The 19,104-nt window shown below is 43.1% G+C and overlaps 1 protein-coding gene across 6 annotated transcripts in view; it reads right to left on the bottom strand.

Annotated features, from left to right (window-relative positions):
• The window catches only part of mtmr4 (myotubularin related protein 4), a 31,227-nt gene continuing 12,123 nt past the window's right edge, over nucleotides 1-19,104 (bottom strand). For 5 of the 6 annotated variants that reach the window (XM_052047740.1, XM_052047742.1, XM_052047743.1 and 2 more), the window contains 17 exons: nucleotides 15,122-15,238; nucleotides 13,621-13,650; nucleotides 13,136-13,218; nucleotides 12,731-12,897; nucleotides 12,503-12,599; nucleotides 11,280-11,393; nucleotides 11,010-11,209; nucleotides 9,745-9,873; nucleotides 8,702-8,813; nucleotides 7,767-7,962; nucleotides 7,130-7,315; nucleotides 6,786-6,956; nucleotides 5,464-5,618; nucleotides 3,697-5,146; nucleotides 3,489-3,599; nucleotides 3,295-3,383; nucleotides 1-1,481 (listed from right to left, as the gene is read on the bottom strand). In XM_052047740.1, the coding sequence (XP_051903700.1) occupies nucleotides 1,304-1,481; nucleotides 3,295-3,383; nucleotides 3,489-3,599; nucleotides 3,697-5,146; nucleotides 5,464-5,618; nucleotides 6,786-6,956; nucleotides 7,130-7,315; nucleotides 7,767-7,962; nucleotides 8,702-8,813; nucleotides 9,745-9,873; nucleotides 11,010-11,209; nucleotides 11,280-11,393; nucleotides 12,503-12,599; nucleotides 12,731-12,897; nucleotides 13,136-13,218; nucleotides 13,621-13,650; nucleotides 15,122-15,238 (3,585 nt within the window). In that variant the 3' untranslated portion in view covers nucleotides 1-1,303. The remainder of the gene's footprint in view (nucleotides 1,482-3,294; nucleotides 3,384-3,488; nucleotides 3,600-3,696; nucleotides 5,147-5,463; nucleotides 5,619-6,785; nucleotides 6,957-7,129; nucleotides 7,316-7,766; nucleotides 7,963-8,701; nucleotides 8,814-9,744; nucleotides 9,874-11,009; nucleotides 11,210-11,279; nucleotides 11,394-12,502; nucleotides 12,600-12,730; nucleotides 12,898-13,135; nucleotides 13,219-13,620; nucleotides 13,651-15,121; nucleotides 15,239-19,104) is intronic. The other variant, XM_052047739.1, reaches the window with a different exon arrangement.

The following is a 19,104-nucleotide window of genomic DNA, read 5'->3' as shown; positions in this document are numbered from 1 at the left end:
CATCATATAATCTTTTATCTTCGCCACTGGGAATTGACTTTTATGTGCAATTCTTCACAACAGCTATTCATGATTTAATGACTGGTATTTGCCACCGCCATGGATCAGATTTCACGATGTATGTTACAGTTGAGAACATTTGTCTAAAAGAGATGTTAATGCCATCTGAAGAAAAACTCAAATCATTAGGTCAGCTAATATAGTGACATATCATCCAGTGAAATCATTAGAAGTATATGTGAAACTTTAGCAGCTAAACATCTGTACCATGAACACACAGGAGGAGTCAAATAGTAATCTGCTGCCATGTATGGAAAGGAAAAATTTGCAATTGAAAAAAAAAATTATGGCACAATTGAACTCCCAGTTGACACAGACAAGTATGTTGTAAATTGGAGGAACTGTGGTCGCCCTCTCCGACTGAGCAAAAGAACTGTCAATCATTAGTTTCAGTCTTTCTTCCTTGAAGTGCCAATCAGGAGGACAATGAGGCTTTTGGGGGGCCTTTCAGTCAGAGGTATGGCAGACCCTCTTGGAAAATTCTCCGTCATTTCCCAGAAATACCCTCAATGACTTTCTATAAGGACCTCACAGAAACATGCCGTGCACCAAAACGCACCCCAACACACTTGAAATACCAACACACACAGACAGTGTCGCTTTAGTGTGCCTCGCGCAGAGCCTTCCAGCACCAAAACGTAGCCGCAAGAGCGTCACTGAATATTCGGCCGCATTGACTGTGCATACACTTAATTCGAAAAACACAAATAAGACTCACCGAATGCACTGCGTTTTACATTCAAAGATACAATGGCAAAGTTCACAGCAGATCTCTCCCTTTCGCTCAAGTTTGGTCTCAGGATTCCCTTCAATATACAACGACATTTACAGGTGCACAAAATAAGAATACAAAATTAGACTTTTAAATACAATAGCAGCAATTCTTTTTTTTCCAAGCAGAAAGCCTCCAGTAGATCAGGTAAAGGCTTGGAGTTGCCGACCGATTGTCCCTCTGAAGTGTGACGACCGCAACTACATGGAGAGCGCAGGTTCTCGGAACTTACGGCGAGCTCCAAAAAGGGGTACACCACAAGAGAGTGCTGCCGTACTGCAAGCCGAAATATCCTCTGTCCAGGAGGTTGTCCTGTGACATACCCTCACATACCACAGTGCACCCCAATTTTCAGACACCATCTCCTCATCACCTCCCAAACACCATCAAAGCAAAGATCCACAGCCGGTTTGGGGCGACACCTCCTGAGTCCCCCAAAAAAAGGACAAGACCCGACAGGAGACGCTCCCCTCAACTTGAAGCTGTGGCGATGGCCTTTTTGAACTGCTGGCTGCGGATCTCGCGGGTTCGGGACTCGAGGAGCAGGTCGTGGCAGGTGTTGCACACCAGTACCGGGTCGTACAGCTGCTGGTCCGGGATGGGGAGCTTGAGATGACAACAATCTTTACAGAACACGTTGCCGCAGTTCCTACAAAGAGGCGACAAAAAGTAGCTGTGGACAAAACATGACAACAGGACTGCTCTCTGTGAGCTGATGACTGCATGCTGCTTTTACTTGCAAAATACAAACAATGTCCTAAAGAAATGTTATTTAAAAGTAAATCCAAACTGTAACAACCCTGCTATAATCACACATCTGGAAGGTTATTTTGCAGTATAACGGTACTTTGATTTATGAGAGGGTCGCACACTAAAAAACATCCGTCATCATCAGATTACATTGGTCACCTCAAAGTAAAAGTTGCATTACAAACGGTTTAATTAATTAATCTCAAAGTTTGGTCTCTGACACAGGTCAAGGGTCTTGCAACAGAAAAATGACCCAAAATACATCGCTAAAAAATGCACTCAAGAATGGCTACGAGCAAAACATTGGACAACTGAACTGAAGAAGAGGCCTTCTATGAGCCCTGATTTAAATGCGACTGAATATCTGCGGAAGAAGATGGAACGTGGTTTGGAGAAAGCACATTTGATAACTCGGGTAGTTTGCTCATTAAGAGTAAGTCAAAATACCCAAAGAGAGGTGCAGAAGATTTGGAAAGACAGATTGCCCAAAAACGTTGTACAACAAGTGTACCATGACTTTTGTTCGGGCCTGTTTCACCATTTAAAGAGAATTCTGTGAATCCACAATTTAAAAAGCCACCTGATTTTCATTGGTTAATTTTCAGTGAATCCTTACTTTTGTCAGATTCAAGATGTTTCTGAGACCACTACGGGGCTTTTCTTTCATCAACGGAGTGATACAGACATTTTTTTCCACGTGTATGTATCGGGAAAGACTTCGAAGGATGCTTAATATCTGGCACAAGCTTCCTACCCACCCTGCTACTCTCTCTGTAAAAGTCCCAACTGCGTTCCCCCAATGTAACAAAGGACGGCTTTTTCTTTTGGAAAAAACAGAAGACTTCCTTTTTCCGAGCCAAAGAAACCACTTAATCGGATGAAAAGTATGCCACGACTTTCCGCTGCGTTCTTCTTAGCACAGAACGCAGCGCGCACACGTATTATTTTTGTATTATGTATTATGTTTTAACCAAAATTTAAAATGTGTGAGACCCGACACATCAGGGAAATAAATTGTCTTTGGTAGTACACTTGAGAAGATTTAAAAATAAATAAATAAATAAGTTACAGGTACAATAATTTTTGTCCACATTTGTATCACATTTTTAAAAAATAATTGTGTGTGAACCACCATTCAAAAGCAATGTCTGATAAATTTGAATTCATCGTTACTTTTGTCAGACTCAAGTTTATTCTGTAACAGTTTTCTTTTCCTCAACAGGGACGTGCCAACAATGTCGACTATTTGCGTGTGTGTCAGGAAAGACTTGCAGTCAAAGGCTGTTTATTGGTTGGCACAAGCTACGATACCTGCTCACCGCTTCTCTTACAGTAAATATCCCCTAAGATAGCATTTCCTTATGTGACAAAGAACGGCTTACTCAGAGGAAAGATGATTCTACCCCGCCCCCCAGCTGATAAGGGAATATGTTTAAAATATCAAATCAAATCTGTGTTTTGATGAATACGCAAATGCCAAAGCGCAAATACTGTACATGGGGCTTTCATCTATTGAAGACTTAACTTATAAGGATAATGTCATTAGGCAGGGTCATTTTTCCTGTACTGAAAGAAAACAATTGAAACAAAAAAGGAAACCACACCACTGATTTTATCAGAGAACATATAGGGATTTGTTACGTACTTTTTTTTTTGTTGACAAGAAATCATTTTTGTGTGCTTGTGTGAAAGGAAAAATAGCGAAGTCCCACCTGCAGTGGTGACGCCTCTTGGCTATCCAGAACTCAGAGTCACAGTTGAAACAATGAGAGGCCATGTGGTCAGGCACCCACCTCGTGACCTACACACACATACATTTAGATGATTAGAGGGGACATAAAAGCCATTACAGGGTGAAAGGGAGGGAGAAAAGACGTGGAAAGTGTGGACTGAAATGGGTGCTGACCTCTGTGTCCTTGCTCTCCACTCGATCCCAGCTGCCCTCAGAGAGTCGGTCTTCACTCTGGGTGGACAGAGAGTCTTCCTCGGGACTGTTGTCCGATTCCCGTAAACACGTCTGAAAGCGTAGCAAGGCACAAAGGAGGTTTTCTTGAAACGTTCACAAATAAGGGTGTCTGGCTCAAGTGCGAAGAGGAGGAAAAAAAAACACTAACGATATCATCCTCGTAGTCGATGTCGGGCTCTGAGGGAGGGGTGCTGTATTGTTTGCTCTCCAATCTCATCCGCAACTGTCGCACCTGCTGACGCAATACCTCTACTTCCTGTTTGTAGCCTGCCTCGATCTGACGCAGTCTTTGCTGCACGGCATCCATGGGCACCGGCAGCCCGTCGTCGTCAAGGTACGCTGGAGTTTGCGGCGGGAGAGGGGAGCAGGAGAGGGAGGGCGAAGGGTATGATATGGCTGGCAGCTGGTGGCACACTAGTGAGCAGCTGTTGACCAAAGCTGTGTTCAGGCTGGTGAACCCCGCCACGCTTCTTGCTGCAGACGGCCATCCGGGCTGCACGGGGCTGCTGGGACAACAAAGAGCCTCCTTGCGGCAGCACTGGGGACCGCTGGCGAGGGCAAAGCCTTGCGAGCGAAGAAGCTTGTAGGCAAGTCTGCGACTCTGGTAGGCGTTAGACTGCAGAGAGCGGCTGGCACCGTGAGTGGCACCGCCGCAAGCGGACTGCATTAGGCCCTGAACGCTCTCCCAATGGGGGCCCATAAGCGACATGTCTGACAGCGGACTCTGGGAGATGAGATGGCGAGCGGCTCCCTGGATGCAGTCCATTGGAGATGCTGCAGCGGGTAACGTTTGATCTCTTCCTTTGACAAGGTCTGTTAGCCCCTCTTTGCGTGGCTCAGCTGACACATGCGCCCCTTGCTGCTCCTCATCCGTAAAATGATTCAGAGTAAGACCATTGCTCTGCGGGTGAGGCAGGGTGTGGGAAAGTTCTCCTTGATCTGTAAGAGTCTCAGTGGAGTCCTCCATGGGAACCAGTGGCTTTAGAAGCTTCAGAGTCATGAGGTCATCAGACTCCAAGAGGCCATCAGACTCCAAGTGGCCATTTTCCTGGCTGTCAAGCAGGGAGCCGAGTAGAGTGGCTGCAGCTGGTATGGCGTCCTGACTCAGTGGTAAGCACGGCTCTGATTTAGGAGTGGCCGGTGTGGTGCTCTCAGCAGTCGCAGATTGTCTCGAGGCCTCCAACAAAGGGGTTGGACGAGGGGGAGAGATAGTTGTATGTGTAGAATCTTGCTGCAGGACAGGAGCAAGAAATGGAGTGTGAGCCTGCATAATGTCAGAAGCTAGGGGGACAGGAGGAAGCGGTAGGGGCTGAGTGGTGAGACACGGCTCCTCTGGTGCATCTTCGCCACATTCAGCACCTGAGCCATCTGATGCCTTGGTAGGACTCAGCTGTGGAATTTTCTCATCGCCATCGTCAGACGCCATCTCATCAGAGCAGTCGTCTGCAGCTGGACTGTCCGGGGCGAGCGTGGCCTCCAAGGCAGGGCGATCCTCCTGGCAATGCTGATTAAGATTGGGGTCACTGGATGTCCGTGTTAGGGGCATCCCATTCTCAAAAGCCGACAGAAGGTTGTCCATGGAGCGGGTCTTGGGAAGTCTAGAAATCAACATAATTCATAATTCATATATTTTACTTGATATAGTTACTACCTGTTACTACCATACTTCTTGTTACTGTAAGCTGGGAGCCCTCATATAACCAGAATCTCTTTCTTTATTCTGGTTATATGAATAAAGAAAGATTAATTTATAGATGTTCATTGAGAACGTTTTCTAAGTTTGCATCCCAAGGAGAAACCACATTCATAGGGAGCCGAAAAAGTTTTAGAAACTCTGCTTTCATAAATAACAGTGCGAAGGAAAATTGTGCAAGTAACATTGAATCCAGGAGGTGAAATTCGCATCAAAATCTACCTGTCAAGTGAACGGGAGCCAAGTTCATCCCCTGTGACACTCGGGGACAAGTAGAGTTCCATAGATTCGTCCACAGCAGTGCAAGGGGAGGAGGTGGGGAGGTAAACTGCTGTCCACAGTTGTAATGCGCGCGTGTGGCAGACAGGCTGCAGCACCTTCAAGTTAAACAAGTCAAGTTAAGTCAACAGTATTTCTCGAGCACTTTCAAACAGCCATCGCTGCATACAAAGTGCTGTACATGGAGCAATTTAACATGCACAATAAACAGACAAATCGGTAATAAAGGCGGTAGAAAGCACCAAACAGTAAAATCAAGAACAAATCTAAGTCATGCTGAGTCGAATGCCAAAGAATACAAGTGAGTTTTGAGGAGGGCTTTGAAGATGGGCAGCGAGGATGCTTGCCGAATGTTCAGTGGGAGGTCATTCCAGAGAGAGGGACCAGCAACAGAAAAGGCTCGATCCCCTCTGAGGCTCAGTTTAGTTCTCGGTACTACCAATAATGTCTGGTCCACAGACCTGAGGCGCCGGGCAGGTGTGTAGGGGCGGATGAGCTCAGAGAGGTAAGGTGGCGCGAGATTATTCAGAGATTTGAAAACAAAGAGGAGGATCTTGAAAATAACTCTAAAATGAATGGGGAGCCAGCTGAAGGCATTTAATTGAGGACTGGCTGACTTCAAAGTAAAGGGCATTGCAGTAATCGAGCCGGGATGTGACAAAGGAATGAACTACTGTCTCCAAGTGTTCATGTGAGAGGAGAGGTTTTATTTAGCCAGCTGTCTAAGGTGAAAGAAGCTGGATTTAACAACGGCACCAATTTGCCGATCGAGTTTGAAATCACTGTCCAGTTTAAGGCCCAAGTTTGAGACCGTTGATTTCAAATAAGGAGACAGGGGGCCCAAGTCTACAGGATGGAATGTACAAGGGCCACTGGGACCAAACAATATCACCTCTGTCTTCTTTTCGTTGAATTTCAAGAAATTTTGAACAGTGAAAATAAACCACATAAGACCAATAGGTGGCAGTATATCACCTTAGGAATTGACTACTCTAAGAAGCAAAGAAATGCTAACTTCTTTAGCATGTGCTGAAAATAGCTTTGGTAAGTCTGTTCAATTGATCTAACTCCAAGAAGATTGTTTTTGTAAAGGTAGAATTGTAACAGCCCGAATGGATTGCCAGCTGAAATTAGGTATTTTGTAGGCTGAATCGTAACACCTCCCCAGTATGCCCCAGTGTCTCAATAAAATGGGAAAGAACATTAACAGAAGTGATTTTAGAAAGATTCCAGAGAAAAATGTAACAAAAGTGTAAAAAACTGACCATGTCATGGCTTGGGATGTAGAGAAAGTTCTGAAAGTTCTTGTTTCCTGTGCGAAGCAAGGACCAGACGGAGCAGGTGCGTTTGTAAATGTTCCTTGCCTCTCTCTCACGAGCATTGTTACAAAGGAAGGTACCATATAGACATGAGTACGTATGTTGCACCAACTTGACCTGCATAAAAAGACATAAGAAATAGAACCAAGAATTACACCTGCGATGATTGTGTTGTTCACGCCGTACAAAATTTTCATGTCCTTTCAAAAAACGCCAAGCAAGTCTCCTTTGTATATTGATGACAACAGACCATGATTAGAAAGGCAAAACGGCGCATGACGACCACCCACCAAGAAGGCCTCGTTGAACTCAAACAGGCAGGGGAACTGTTTGAGCAGCTGGTGAACACAGTCAAGCCACTGCAGAAAGACGGGACACTGCTCGCTAACATCGTCAGCGTTCTCCTGGTGGCCACAGCGGTCCCCAAACTTGTGACCGTAGTCCAACCAATCAGTCTCTACAAGTAACTGGAAACCCTGTGGATCACGTGGCTGTCAGTACATCATAATGTGGAGAAATGTAACAATCTATATCAGGGGTCACCGACATAATGACCATGTCACGGGCCTGTTTGAAAAATAACTCACCAATAATGGAACATAATTTTCTAAGAATGTTGTCGAAGCAACCATTAGAAGATGTAAACACATTTATGGAAATAAAGCCTCGCGTATTGACATTTAACTGCTTCCTAATTATTATGAGAAATCATGGATGGTGCACCGTCTTCACATATGTCATTAATAATAAAATAACATGACTGAATATAATTTGAGGAAATGTGTAATTTCAGAAGTGTATCATACTATTAGCCTGTTAATCAGTACCCAAGGAGAAGCTCTCACTTTCAAAAAGGTTGCTGACCACTGATCTACATATTGTTTCAATGGTCAAAGAGAAAAGTACACCGGGCAGACAGACCATCACCTCAAGTGTTCTGTAGTAAGGATCCAAAAGGATTTTTGCCAGGGCAACAATCTGGGGTGTACGGTCCCATCCATCTGAACAGTGCACAAGGACAGGACGACCTTCTCTCTCCAGTGAGGAACACACCAAGGTGGCCGCCTTCAACATTACAGACAGGTGCTGCAGCCAACGGGTGCTCTCCAGAGCTGAAAGCCAGCTAGGAAAAAGAACAGATGACTCACCTTAAGAGAAGAGACTCCTTAACCAACATATGGACTGTCACAAGTTAAATTCCTGAAGACAAGACATTGAATAGATGCGGCCAATCAGGGGTTGGAAAAAATTAACCCAGGGACACGATACGGCCGTTTTTAATCATGCATTAAATACTTCTGGCATGAATTTAGTTTTCCCCCTCAAATTAGTTAATGACAATCTATCCATTCATATATCGTATAAGAGACCTTTTTTTCCCCCAAATGAACTCACTTCAACAGATTCTACATAAAATACAACAAATAAGAATGCTATATTTTATTCAATAAAATGGAAAAAGTTTCCTCACATCTGTACTAGACTGACTTAAGGAGAAGGGCAGAACTGCTGCCCCTATGTAAAGTATATGGAAGCCCTCCTGCGTCATTGGATGCCGAAACGATCTCAACAAGCTTGAATGAAAAACAATGCGGCATCACAGTTTCATGTACAAACCGCCACAGACAAAAACACTCGAGTGAACACTGCGGTCAACAGAAACACATGACTCCAATGTCTGAGTGACCAGACAGACAGCTGGCCCACTCAGCAAGAATGAGATTGGACCCGAGGCAGCCTCTCCATCTCTTGGCGTGGAGCTTTTCCGCGGTGGGGGTGAGAGCAATTCACAAAGGGGGGGAGGGAGAAAGGGGGACACCGCAGCAGACACTCAAATCAAAAGGTCAAACGGGTCGACTTACTTTCCTGGATCAGGTATCTGACTGCAGACTGTCCTCAAGGCTTGAAAACTGTTCCGGATGGCGTGGATGTTGGCCATTCCCATAAACATCACCTCACAGTTAGGGTAATACTCTGAGCACAAACAATGATAATGTCACACACGGGGATGTCGTGCATTTTTGTAAAGCGTTCACCTTTCACAGATCTAAGTTATGGAGGGTCACAAAAAAACAAAATACTACGTAAATACTACGTTCTATGTACCCTACACCGCAGTGTGTACATAAATGGCAGAGCGTCACACTGTGACATAACAGTCCTTTGAAGAGTTGACAAAAATCAAAAACAGCTGCCAGTATTGTGCAAAAACGACATTAGAAGAACTCAAAACACACATTTTGCCATTTTGTAGTAAATAAACATATTCAGAGAAAAACAGAATTGTTTTTTTCTGGGTGGCCCCATTTTTGTAATTTGTTTACTGTCATATTCCTTTTCTTTGTTTAATTTACTAGCTGGTTACAGTGTGTTGCTATTTAAAACAAACACACAAGCCAGTTCGGGGTTTAGTCTTACAAAGCATACAAACACACACCGAATTAACTATAATAAGTGGTGGAAAGTACAATTCGTTTGAAAATAAGTGCATGTATATTAGTGAACAAATACTAACTACTTGAATGAAACAAATTAGAAATCGACCTACACCTAACGCATGCCACAATCTTAAGGAAATCTGCGAAAGTCTTGTTTTTCTGCACACTTTGACAGGGACGGAAAGGGTCAAGTTCAATTATTATGAAACATTTTTTTACTCTGTACTAGAGAGTTACTAGATATTTAAAGGTTAAAATTTGACACTCGAAACTTAGTGATGATGTTTCTGTTATTGCTTGAAGACAACTTAAAAAATAATAATCATATTAAAGACAACAACTTCCTTCATTGAACTGCGTTTTTACTTCTTAGAGTCCACCTGAACAGCTACATGCGCCCGTTTTAACAATGGCGGTGATGAATGTGGCAGGCACAGTGAGTAATTTGATCAATTAATAGTACTAACCTTCACACTCACAGCCTCCACCTTTTGCACGGTTGGCCACTGCAGCAGTGTACGAGCGAGCATCCAGAATCAGCAGCTTCTGTCGCACAGTGTTGTCATCACAACCTGAACTACCGGTCAGTGAAGAGTCTGATGACACAAGATAAAGACACCATTTGTGTTATTATTCGCAGATGACGTTATTGGATGCAATCAGCAGTCAGAGGAAGGGAGAATAAAGGAATCTCGGAAGTCACAGGGGACATTTAGGAGAATACTGATTATTCATATGTGCTGTTGGTATAAACTATTGGCCAGCAGAAAAAAAATCCCCAGTTAATAAAATTAAATGCAAAATAAATACAATCACAACAGCATATAGACACTGAATAATGCATTTGATCAATTACTAGTTGGTATAAATTGAGGCTGCTTTTAAATTGCTCCCACCTCTGACCCTCATGATGATAAGCGGTTTGAATAATGGTTAAATATTGAGAATCTTCCTCACACTTCTGCCTGGTAAATGTATTGAAATATAAACAAACTACCGTATTGGCCCGAATATAAGATGGTGTTTTTTTGCATTGAAATAAAGTTGGAGTCGTCTTATATTTGGGGTCTAGACATTATACCCATTCACGACGTTAGATGGCGCCAGATATCATTGAAGTGAATGCTGAACTTGACTCCCCAGGCCAAAGCAACCCGTGTCACGAATAATTAAAAAAATAGCGGTAGCACGAAGAAGAAAAATAAAAAATTACGGTAAGAAAGAAAAGAGAAGAAAATTATAGAAGAGATAACAGAAAATGGAGAAACAAGCGACGATCTGGAGAAAAGCGGGTCGAAGATCGGCCAGGTTAACGTGCAGCTGAGGAGAACTTTTGATGTAATTTACATTTCAAAAACCAGAAGCCATTAATTTACGAATGTGATTGCACTTTAGTTTACATATTTAAATTTTCATATATTAAGATTTGAACGAGGCAAAATAACATGCTTTTTCTCTCAAATATATTGTTATAATCATTTGTTTCAGATGTACTGTAATTATTTTCTGTATCAAAATTAATTTGGTGTTCAAAAAGTCTTTTCTCCAAACTTGAGTCTTGAAAAAGAAGGGGTCTTCTTATAATCAGGGCAGTCTTATATTCGGGTAAATACGGTATCCTGTTGAATAATCACTGAATAAATTGATTGTGGTGGTTTGCATTCTTGTCAAGTAAAATAGTCAAATCATGCTGGGTTGGTAGAATATACAGCTGTAAATAATGACACTTTACCAAAATCACTGTCAGATGAGTCGGGCGCTTCTCCACGTTGCTGGCAGGGAGGTGCACCACAAGTACCCTTGGCTCCTGAATCCATTTGACAAGCTTTGGCAATGGATGTCACCAGGTACTCATCATCCGTATTTCTCCAGCCCCACCAGCTGATCTCAGGCTGGCTGCAGCGTGCAATCACTGCCCCGTTCTTCTGGTGTCTGGAAATCAAGATTGGGGTCATAAAATTGTCGTCCCTGAAAACGTAAATTGCAGATTAAACTAACTGACCTGTAGACCACTACGGGAATCCTCTTCCACGATCTGAAGGAAGCCACACTCTCTAGCTCTTTGTCAGTTATCCATATTGGAACAAGAAGCTTCTGTGGGTAACTGGAGCAAAGCCTGAAGACACAAAATGTAGTTTGAAACTTCATATTATACAGCAAGAGAGCTTGAGTGGGCAGTGATTCAACTCGAGGGGAAAAAAAACAGCAGAAAAAACATGCATTTTCATTAACATATTTTTGTTACCAAAAATGTACTTTCTAAAAAAAATGTTCAATCACCTGTTAAAGCTGTCAAAGGGGGAGGGAAGAGACAATCAAACACTGTGCCGAATCATGTGGCTCAGCATGTTGTGGCTTGTTTAATTCACACATTCTCCTGTTTGCATAAAGACACTGTACATGCCTGAGGAAATGAATATAATACGGTCTCTCTTACGGTGATGTGGCATTCTTGTAGTGTTACACTCAAACTCTTTTATTCTAATTGCCGCATACAGGAATGGCATTTATGTAAGTGTGTTAAAGACTAGACTTGGTTAAAGGTGGCAACCCAGCGATGCTTTTGTCATAAGCAGGCTAGACGAGTCCAACAAGTGTATATATTGTCACAAATAGTTGAATGGACCATCTTGCCTCCACTCCCACAGTCATAGCCATGATACTGTAAGCAAACAATGCGAGGTGAATTGCATGGTCTTTGTCGCTGAAGCAAATGACAGGCTTTCCGAATGAATGCAGCCAGTTTAAAAGCCACTCAGAGAGAATGGATTGGAAAGTGGTGACTGTCAGGACTAATTCATTCACAGAAGACGAAAAGTAACAGAAAAGAAATGCTGAACTGTCGAAGTCATCCTGACTGCTTGCGTTTTATAAGGGGGAGTTAGCAGCGGGCTCGCTTGCACACCCACATCGAAAATAAGTCAATGTTTGCTATCCTGTCACAAATCAACCAGAGTTTTACTATGCATCACATCAATGCCATATTAGCAATCTAAGATGCTAAACTTGTCACAGGGAATTAGGAAAAAAATGAAAACATTTAATCACATTTTGGCGTAATACCAAAAATAAATTAGACCCCTCTACAGAACAGCACACGGCAGTCACAAACACTGAATGTCCATGAATAGCCAAACAAACCACTCAATCATTTTAATTCTCATGCTGTCATTTAACATGATGAGAGATGACATGCTATTTATGGATGCAACATATGTGACATACTTGTAGTTGCAATTAATGGATGATACCCTCCAGATGTTTTGCGTGTCAAAGCCCATTCTTTTAACCTCCATCTCCATTCTCTGACGCACGTGATCACCTGCAGACAAATGGAACAAAGATACATACTTCAGGGGGGGGCTTTCGAAGGTCATATTGTCTCAACATATTGTAAAAAGAACATTATCATTTATGATTGCAATGCGTCTGAATGTGCGCGCTTGTACAGACCTGGGCGACAAAGATGAACATGCTGATCCTCATCATCAGCACTGCCTCCCAGACACCATGCATGATAGGCCAGGGCAAAGAGGTCTTCGAGTCGTGATGGGTGAGCTATGGCCCTGCTCAGACGCTTGACCCAGTCCTGACACTGCTTGAAAGTGGTGAAGTGGCACCTACAATGCATAAGGCAAGTGTTTGATATCCATTATATCACATACCCACTTAAATCGAAGCCTTCAGATAATGACACCACTAGCACATCTGATTAATTGATAGAAAGTGGCAAGTTAGCAAGAGGCACTTAAGTAGCAATTATTCTATAAATACCCATAAGAGATGTCTTAAAACAAGGCAACGGGATCCAAAATATTTCCCCATCATCCAATGTCCTCCATATTTTCTTCTGTTTACCTGACAACTTTGGAGTCTTTGCAGATAATGTGCAGCTGGGCCATGTCTCTGCTCTCCACGCTCTCGATCAGCCTGAGGGGCACCTGTAGGGGGAGACAAAGAGCATGTGTAAATGGACCTGGCTGACCGCTGACAGAGAACAAAGCACAGAGACAAAGATGACCACCTTCAGGTCGGGAATAGACCAATCAAAGCAAGGCCTTTTCCATCACACTTTCAAGGCCTCCATCACACAAAGCAGCAAGTATAGACCTGACTTTGCCCAAAGGAACAACAAGACGCCTAAATAATAAATGTGTGTCATGAAGGAAGGTGCTTGGGTTGTCCCAAATCTGTCTGAATTTCCTGCACAAAAACCGAGCAGTGTCGCGGAAAACTGTAGCATGTCAGTTTTTCATATGGATACAAGATGCAATGCATCCTTGCATTGGAAAGGAAAGCGTGCCAGTTTTTGGGCAAGGGGTGCTTTAACACGAGGTACTCACAGATATTTCATTGTCCACATCTGGGTAGGTCTAAAGCACAGCAACAACATGGAGCACACAGAGAGGGAGGACACAAGACAAGAGGAAATGGAAAATTAATTAAAACCAGGGGAAAAATAAGGAATGACAAGTTAAAAGGGAAAGAAAACATGAGTTTGAAGGATTCCAGATAACAGAGCGCATGACGCAGTGTGGTACTTGCCACGTGACCACATGACCTTGCCAAATTGAAATCATGGAGGGATAGACAAACATGGACAGGAGCAAAGGGCAACAAAACAGCTTGAAAGAATGAGAATAACCTGTGAATGGGAGTGTGGAGGAGAGGTCATTGATTGTTGAAATTAAAGCAAATGTTTGTCATTGCTGTAAGAGTTAAAGTCGCTAGTCTGTCTGATGGCCGTCTGATTTTTTTTTTGTCCTTGCCATCTGTTGTAAAAATGACAGCGTTTCTGGCAAATGTGTCAAGGATTCGTGAAGGAGAAGTTTAATGTCATCAGGATGTTTTAAAGGCTGGATTTATAATGCACGGTACAAATGACAACTCCAATTTTGTACTACCAAGTGGGGCAATTGCTTCAATTGGTGACGTTTACACATCCATGATTGCTGAAACCAGACCCACATGTGCACACAGGAAGGGGGAAAAGAAAAACGAAAAAAAAAAAAAAAAAAAGAAAACCAAATATACATACACACAATATACAGAGAAGTATTTCATCATGAAAGGGCTACAATTACATTCTATGACTTTAATTTATTAAACACCCCAAAATAATTCCACCAAGCAATTATAGATATTTGTGTGTGTGTGTGTAAATATATAGTTTTTTGGGGGAGGGTGGGGGGGACTGCTACTTTACAGCTTTTTGTTAAAAGGTGAACATTGGATAGTAGACCTTTTCAAAATGTTGTGGTGGTGCTCTTCGAGTCTTCACAAGAATAAGGAGCACTGAGCAGCAGCCCAATCACATCTCCACTTTCGAAACAAGAGCACACTGTAGTAAGGTAAAAATGTTTAAAGCAGCTACTTGCTCACAAATTGGACTTGAACACATAGCAGAGTGAAACAAACCATTTTTGCCCGTGCCGTGGCAAGCCATCTGACATACCTAAAGTGTGACTTAGTGTCTCGTGCATTGATGAAGGCAGCAAGTTGCCGTGAGAACTACATGTGAATTGCAAAACGCGTTGACTATCGACACTTCATATGTATTTTGCAGTACTAGTACAGGTCCACACATGAGCAGGATGCTCTTCCTGGATTACTACTTCGCACTACCTGTGTCCCGAGTCCTGCACAGAGGGAGCTGAGGGAAATCCACCCCTCAGGAGCAGCATCCAATGATAATTGATAAAATTTCGGACTTGCAAACTGCTTATTGCGAGCCTTGTACATGTACCGGTATGTCCATATTGGTGGATTTAGTACATACCCGTAGTACTAGATTTATCACAAAGTAATTCTTTTGTACGAGTTAAGTCATTGAGGTGGACTTACATTGATGACCGACTCCTTGAATTTGATGTGGAGTCTGTAGTTAGAAATGGCAATGACAGCCTCATCTGCATGGCCGAGATATTCCACCCCTTCCCCCTGAAGAACTGGAAAGGGGACCTATCAAGACAACACATATATATTATATTAACACAACTACATAGCAACAAAGCATCAACAGTGATTAGGAAAAAGGCCATTGTGCCATTTACACCTCCAAAATCAGGTTTTTAACGGCAATGTGCAAGTTGGCAATATTGTATTTGGATTTTTATCTTATTTTGTTCAGAAATTACGAGCGGCGGCACGGTCGTTGACTGGTTAGCTCATTCACCTCACAGTGCAGAAGTGCAGGGTTCGATTCCAGCTCCCGCTTTCCTGTGTGGAGTTTGCATGTTCTCCCCGTGCCTGTGTGGGTTTTCTCCTGGTAACCCCCCCCCCCCGACCCCCACTCCCATTCCAAAAATCATGCATGCTCAATGGCACGCTCTGAGCCTCTTATGTACTGTGGCGGCATTCTGGCACAGGGTACATTTAATCTATGCAGTCGACAATAAAATCTCAAGACTACAAAAGGCATCTTACAGAGGAATTTGTTACCCATTGTCAGAAAGCTTGCTCTCAGTAGCAGGTCACGGGTATTGCAACAGGACTATGATCCAAAACACACAGCTAAAAACATCCAAAACATTGGAACAATATCTATCCTGAAGTGAGGGAGAGGCAGTCTCTGAATCGAATAGAGGGGTACCAACAATTTTGTCCACTGACGCAGAAGACTATTGCTTTGGCGAACAATTTCCTGTCCTGTCTTTTTTTGAAGAGTTGAAAAGTGTGATCATTTGTCGTCTGTCAGTGAATTCAGAGTTTAATATACTTCAAATCTCCTTAAATATAAAAAGCCAAGATGCATTGTCAGTGTGCCATCAATGTTGAACCCGACATTTTGCCTGCACCGACAAGTCTTCCTCTATCAACGTGACATCAGGGAATGAGCAATTTCAAGCCCAGTCCCGCCGTTTGGCTGATGGAGAGACCATGCAATGCCGAGTCACGCAGGGAGGACCCACTGATGTGGAGGATATGCAGCAGACAGCAGAGCAGATGGGGATTATTGTAAAATATTTGAAAATCAAGACTGCTTTAACTGGCTGAACAGCACAGTCTTAGTTAAAATCACAAAGGAAAGTCAATACGTGTTTGGATTACACATTAAACCACAATTGTTTTAAGACTGACCATAAATGCTATGGTTTGGAGGAAAGTCTTCAGCATAGTGCATTAAACTGTCGCCGCACCCGCTGTTGCATCTGCACTGTGTGTGTGCACATTGGTTGGATGCACGTGAAAACAGCTTAACCTGGGAATTGGAACACATGCTGCACCGAGACCGAAACAGCCAAATATAGGCAGTCAGATGGCCGACACTAGCGACTCAGATACGCACGGAGGTCCCTATTTAATGACATCAAAAAGTTTATCGAAAAGATAAAACATTTAAACAACATACAGATTCATGTCTGGGTCTAATCATGTTGACGGTGAAATATCTAGATTCTTTGCAGTTTGGAAAAAAACAACAACCTGTGTGCGAGTTCACACATAGCCAATTGAATTTAGTATTGATTCGACAGCAGCAGAAATGAGAATGTCGGTCTTCGGTCTTTGTGCTACTCTGCAAACGAGACCAAAAGATGTCCTGCTGAGAGTACCATCGTTAACATGTTGTACAGCCTGACAGCATTCAACCAGCTGCACTCCAAAAGTAGATGGATGAGTCACAGAGGCCTGCGAGTGCAGCAGAAGATAGGATTGCATGTCCTCCATAACACTTCGGCAGCAGAAATAATTAATTTAGAAAAAGGGTGAGTGAGAATATAAGTGCAAGTGAGAGAGAGAGAGAGAGAGAGAGAGAGAGAGAGAGAGACTCATAAATAACAGTGACTTGTGAGTCGTGACTTCCGGTTGAGGGAGCTGGCCAATCAGAACATGCAAGTCTGCATACACAGCTGCACGCATGCATGCATCACAGCTGCTGCCTTAGCAGAGTGTGCTAAACCATATATTTAATGGGGGATTGCCAGCTAGAAAACTGAGGTGTCAGTGAAAGTAACAGTGGGAGTGCCTTCACAGAAACAAAGACAATATGAGAGCCCGTGTGCAAGGGAAGAGGGTAAGCAACATGACTGGGCAGACAAATGAAATGGGACCCGTTTCAAAATGACCAAAATGAGAACAAGTAACAGCAGAACCTGTTGTATTCTTGCCACATTCCACCTTATTTGACGTGTTGACTTTTGATCCAATTAAAGAATACTGAGTGACTAAATAAGTTGGATGCAATGTGTAGCATAGAAGGCACCCTCCCTGCACTGCACTGGGCAATCATGAAAAAAAAATAAATACCCCTACACAACAAGTGATTGATCCTCGAACACAAACGGCTTGCTGCTGCAGAAAAACACCATGCGTGTTGATGAGAGATACTTGCCACATTTCGTTTTTTTTTTAAATGACCAAGCACTTCGCATGTGTTACAGTCCACATAGACAAAGCAGTATATTTGCTTAACCTGTTATCAAATTACCTGAGCATGGCAGACTTTACACACTGTTCATTTTGTTGTAATCTCTGGCCTATCTCCATGCTCTAGCATGTTCCTGCGTGTGTGCAACAACCACCTGCAGGCAAAACTCAGCGCATGATTTATGTACCCTTTAAAAAGTGCAACCACTGACTGCACCTCTTCGATTGAATAACAGACCCATTGCTAGAAAATTATGTGGGTAGGATAAGAAAAAGAGAACTGTACCACTCAAAAAAAGTATCACTCATGCAGGTGTGCCCTGTGTGCTCAACAGTATGTGGATTGTACATTTCTTGTGTTTGCACTTTGTTTTTCCATCAACATATTTTATTTAATGACTTTAGATTGAGAAGAGGGGGCGACAATAACTATTCAAATACTTTTCTTTGAATTAGTGCTGCCACATGCAAGGGCAGATGTTTTCTTAGCCACTGTTTTTGTGCAACTTTGTTTTTGTGAAAGACGACAGAAAAACTACCGTACATTGCCACTGAGACTTGCGGATGGGTCTGGCACAGGCAGAGGAAAAATAGTTTTTGTGCAGATCCAGAACACTGGCAGTGAGTGCCAACCACTTGGAGTTCAATGCTGACCATACAGTGGACTACCACATAGTCGCGATTCAGCTCGTCTGCATTCAACTACCAGCCCTGTGCATACCCTCCACAAATTGGGCAGTGGGTCCACTGTAAAATAATCTTTCAACTTTGCAACACCTGAGCAAATTTCATTTCAGGAAAACTCAATCCCAGACGTCAAAACTGCTGTTATATTACAAATGTGCAGATCATCTAACATTGCTCACTTAAATCTACAACATTACATTTAAAATGCTGCCTCTATTTGCCTGTTGACTCATTTACGTCATTGTATGTTTGAAGTCGCAAAAATATGACATGGTCGTCCCTGCCTTCATCATTGAGTGACAAAACCCAACAGAGTTGGTAGATTTTCAGCTACAATAAGCTAGACTTCAATCAGATCTAGCCAGCTAATGTGAACGCGCCGACTCAACAGCTGTTCTCATCAGTTGCCGGCGTTAACGGCTGGTGGCTAACAGCTAGCTGCCTTGGCCCTTCGCCCAGGGTGCAACCACTGGGCCGGCGCCCGCCCCCGACAATCAGTGGACTACTTTTCAAAGGCAGCCTTTCCCCAAACATTCGCACGTTGTCTCGAAACAAAGCCAAATGTCACTAATGACAGAGGTGACACCCTGATTTTCGCCCCCCCAAAAATCGTCAGAAAAGTCGATTAATCCAAAATGGGTTCCATTTGCAAGCATTCATCATTCAGTGAGATACGGGTTTCAGGTCGCTCAGTAGACGCTCTATTTTAATCCACGGGAATGTAGCTTTAAGTGGTTAGCAAGTCAACTGAACTTAAAGCAGTGTTTGTCAAG

The sequence above is a fragment of the Hippocampus zosterae genome, chromosome 16 (genome assembly GCF_025434085.1).
Source record: "Hippocampus zosterae strain Florida chromosome 16, ASM2543408v3, whole genome shotgun sequence".
NCBI lineage: Eukaryota > Metazoa > Chordata > Actinopteri > Syngnathiformes > Syngnathidae > Hippocampus > Hippocampus zosterae.
Note: the sequence above shows the minus strand (reverse complement) of the source record. Positions and strands in the feature narration are given on the sequence as shown.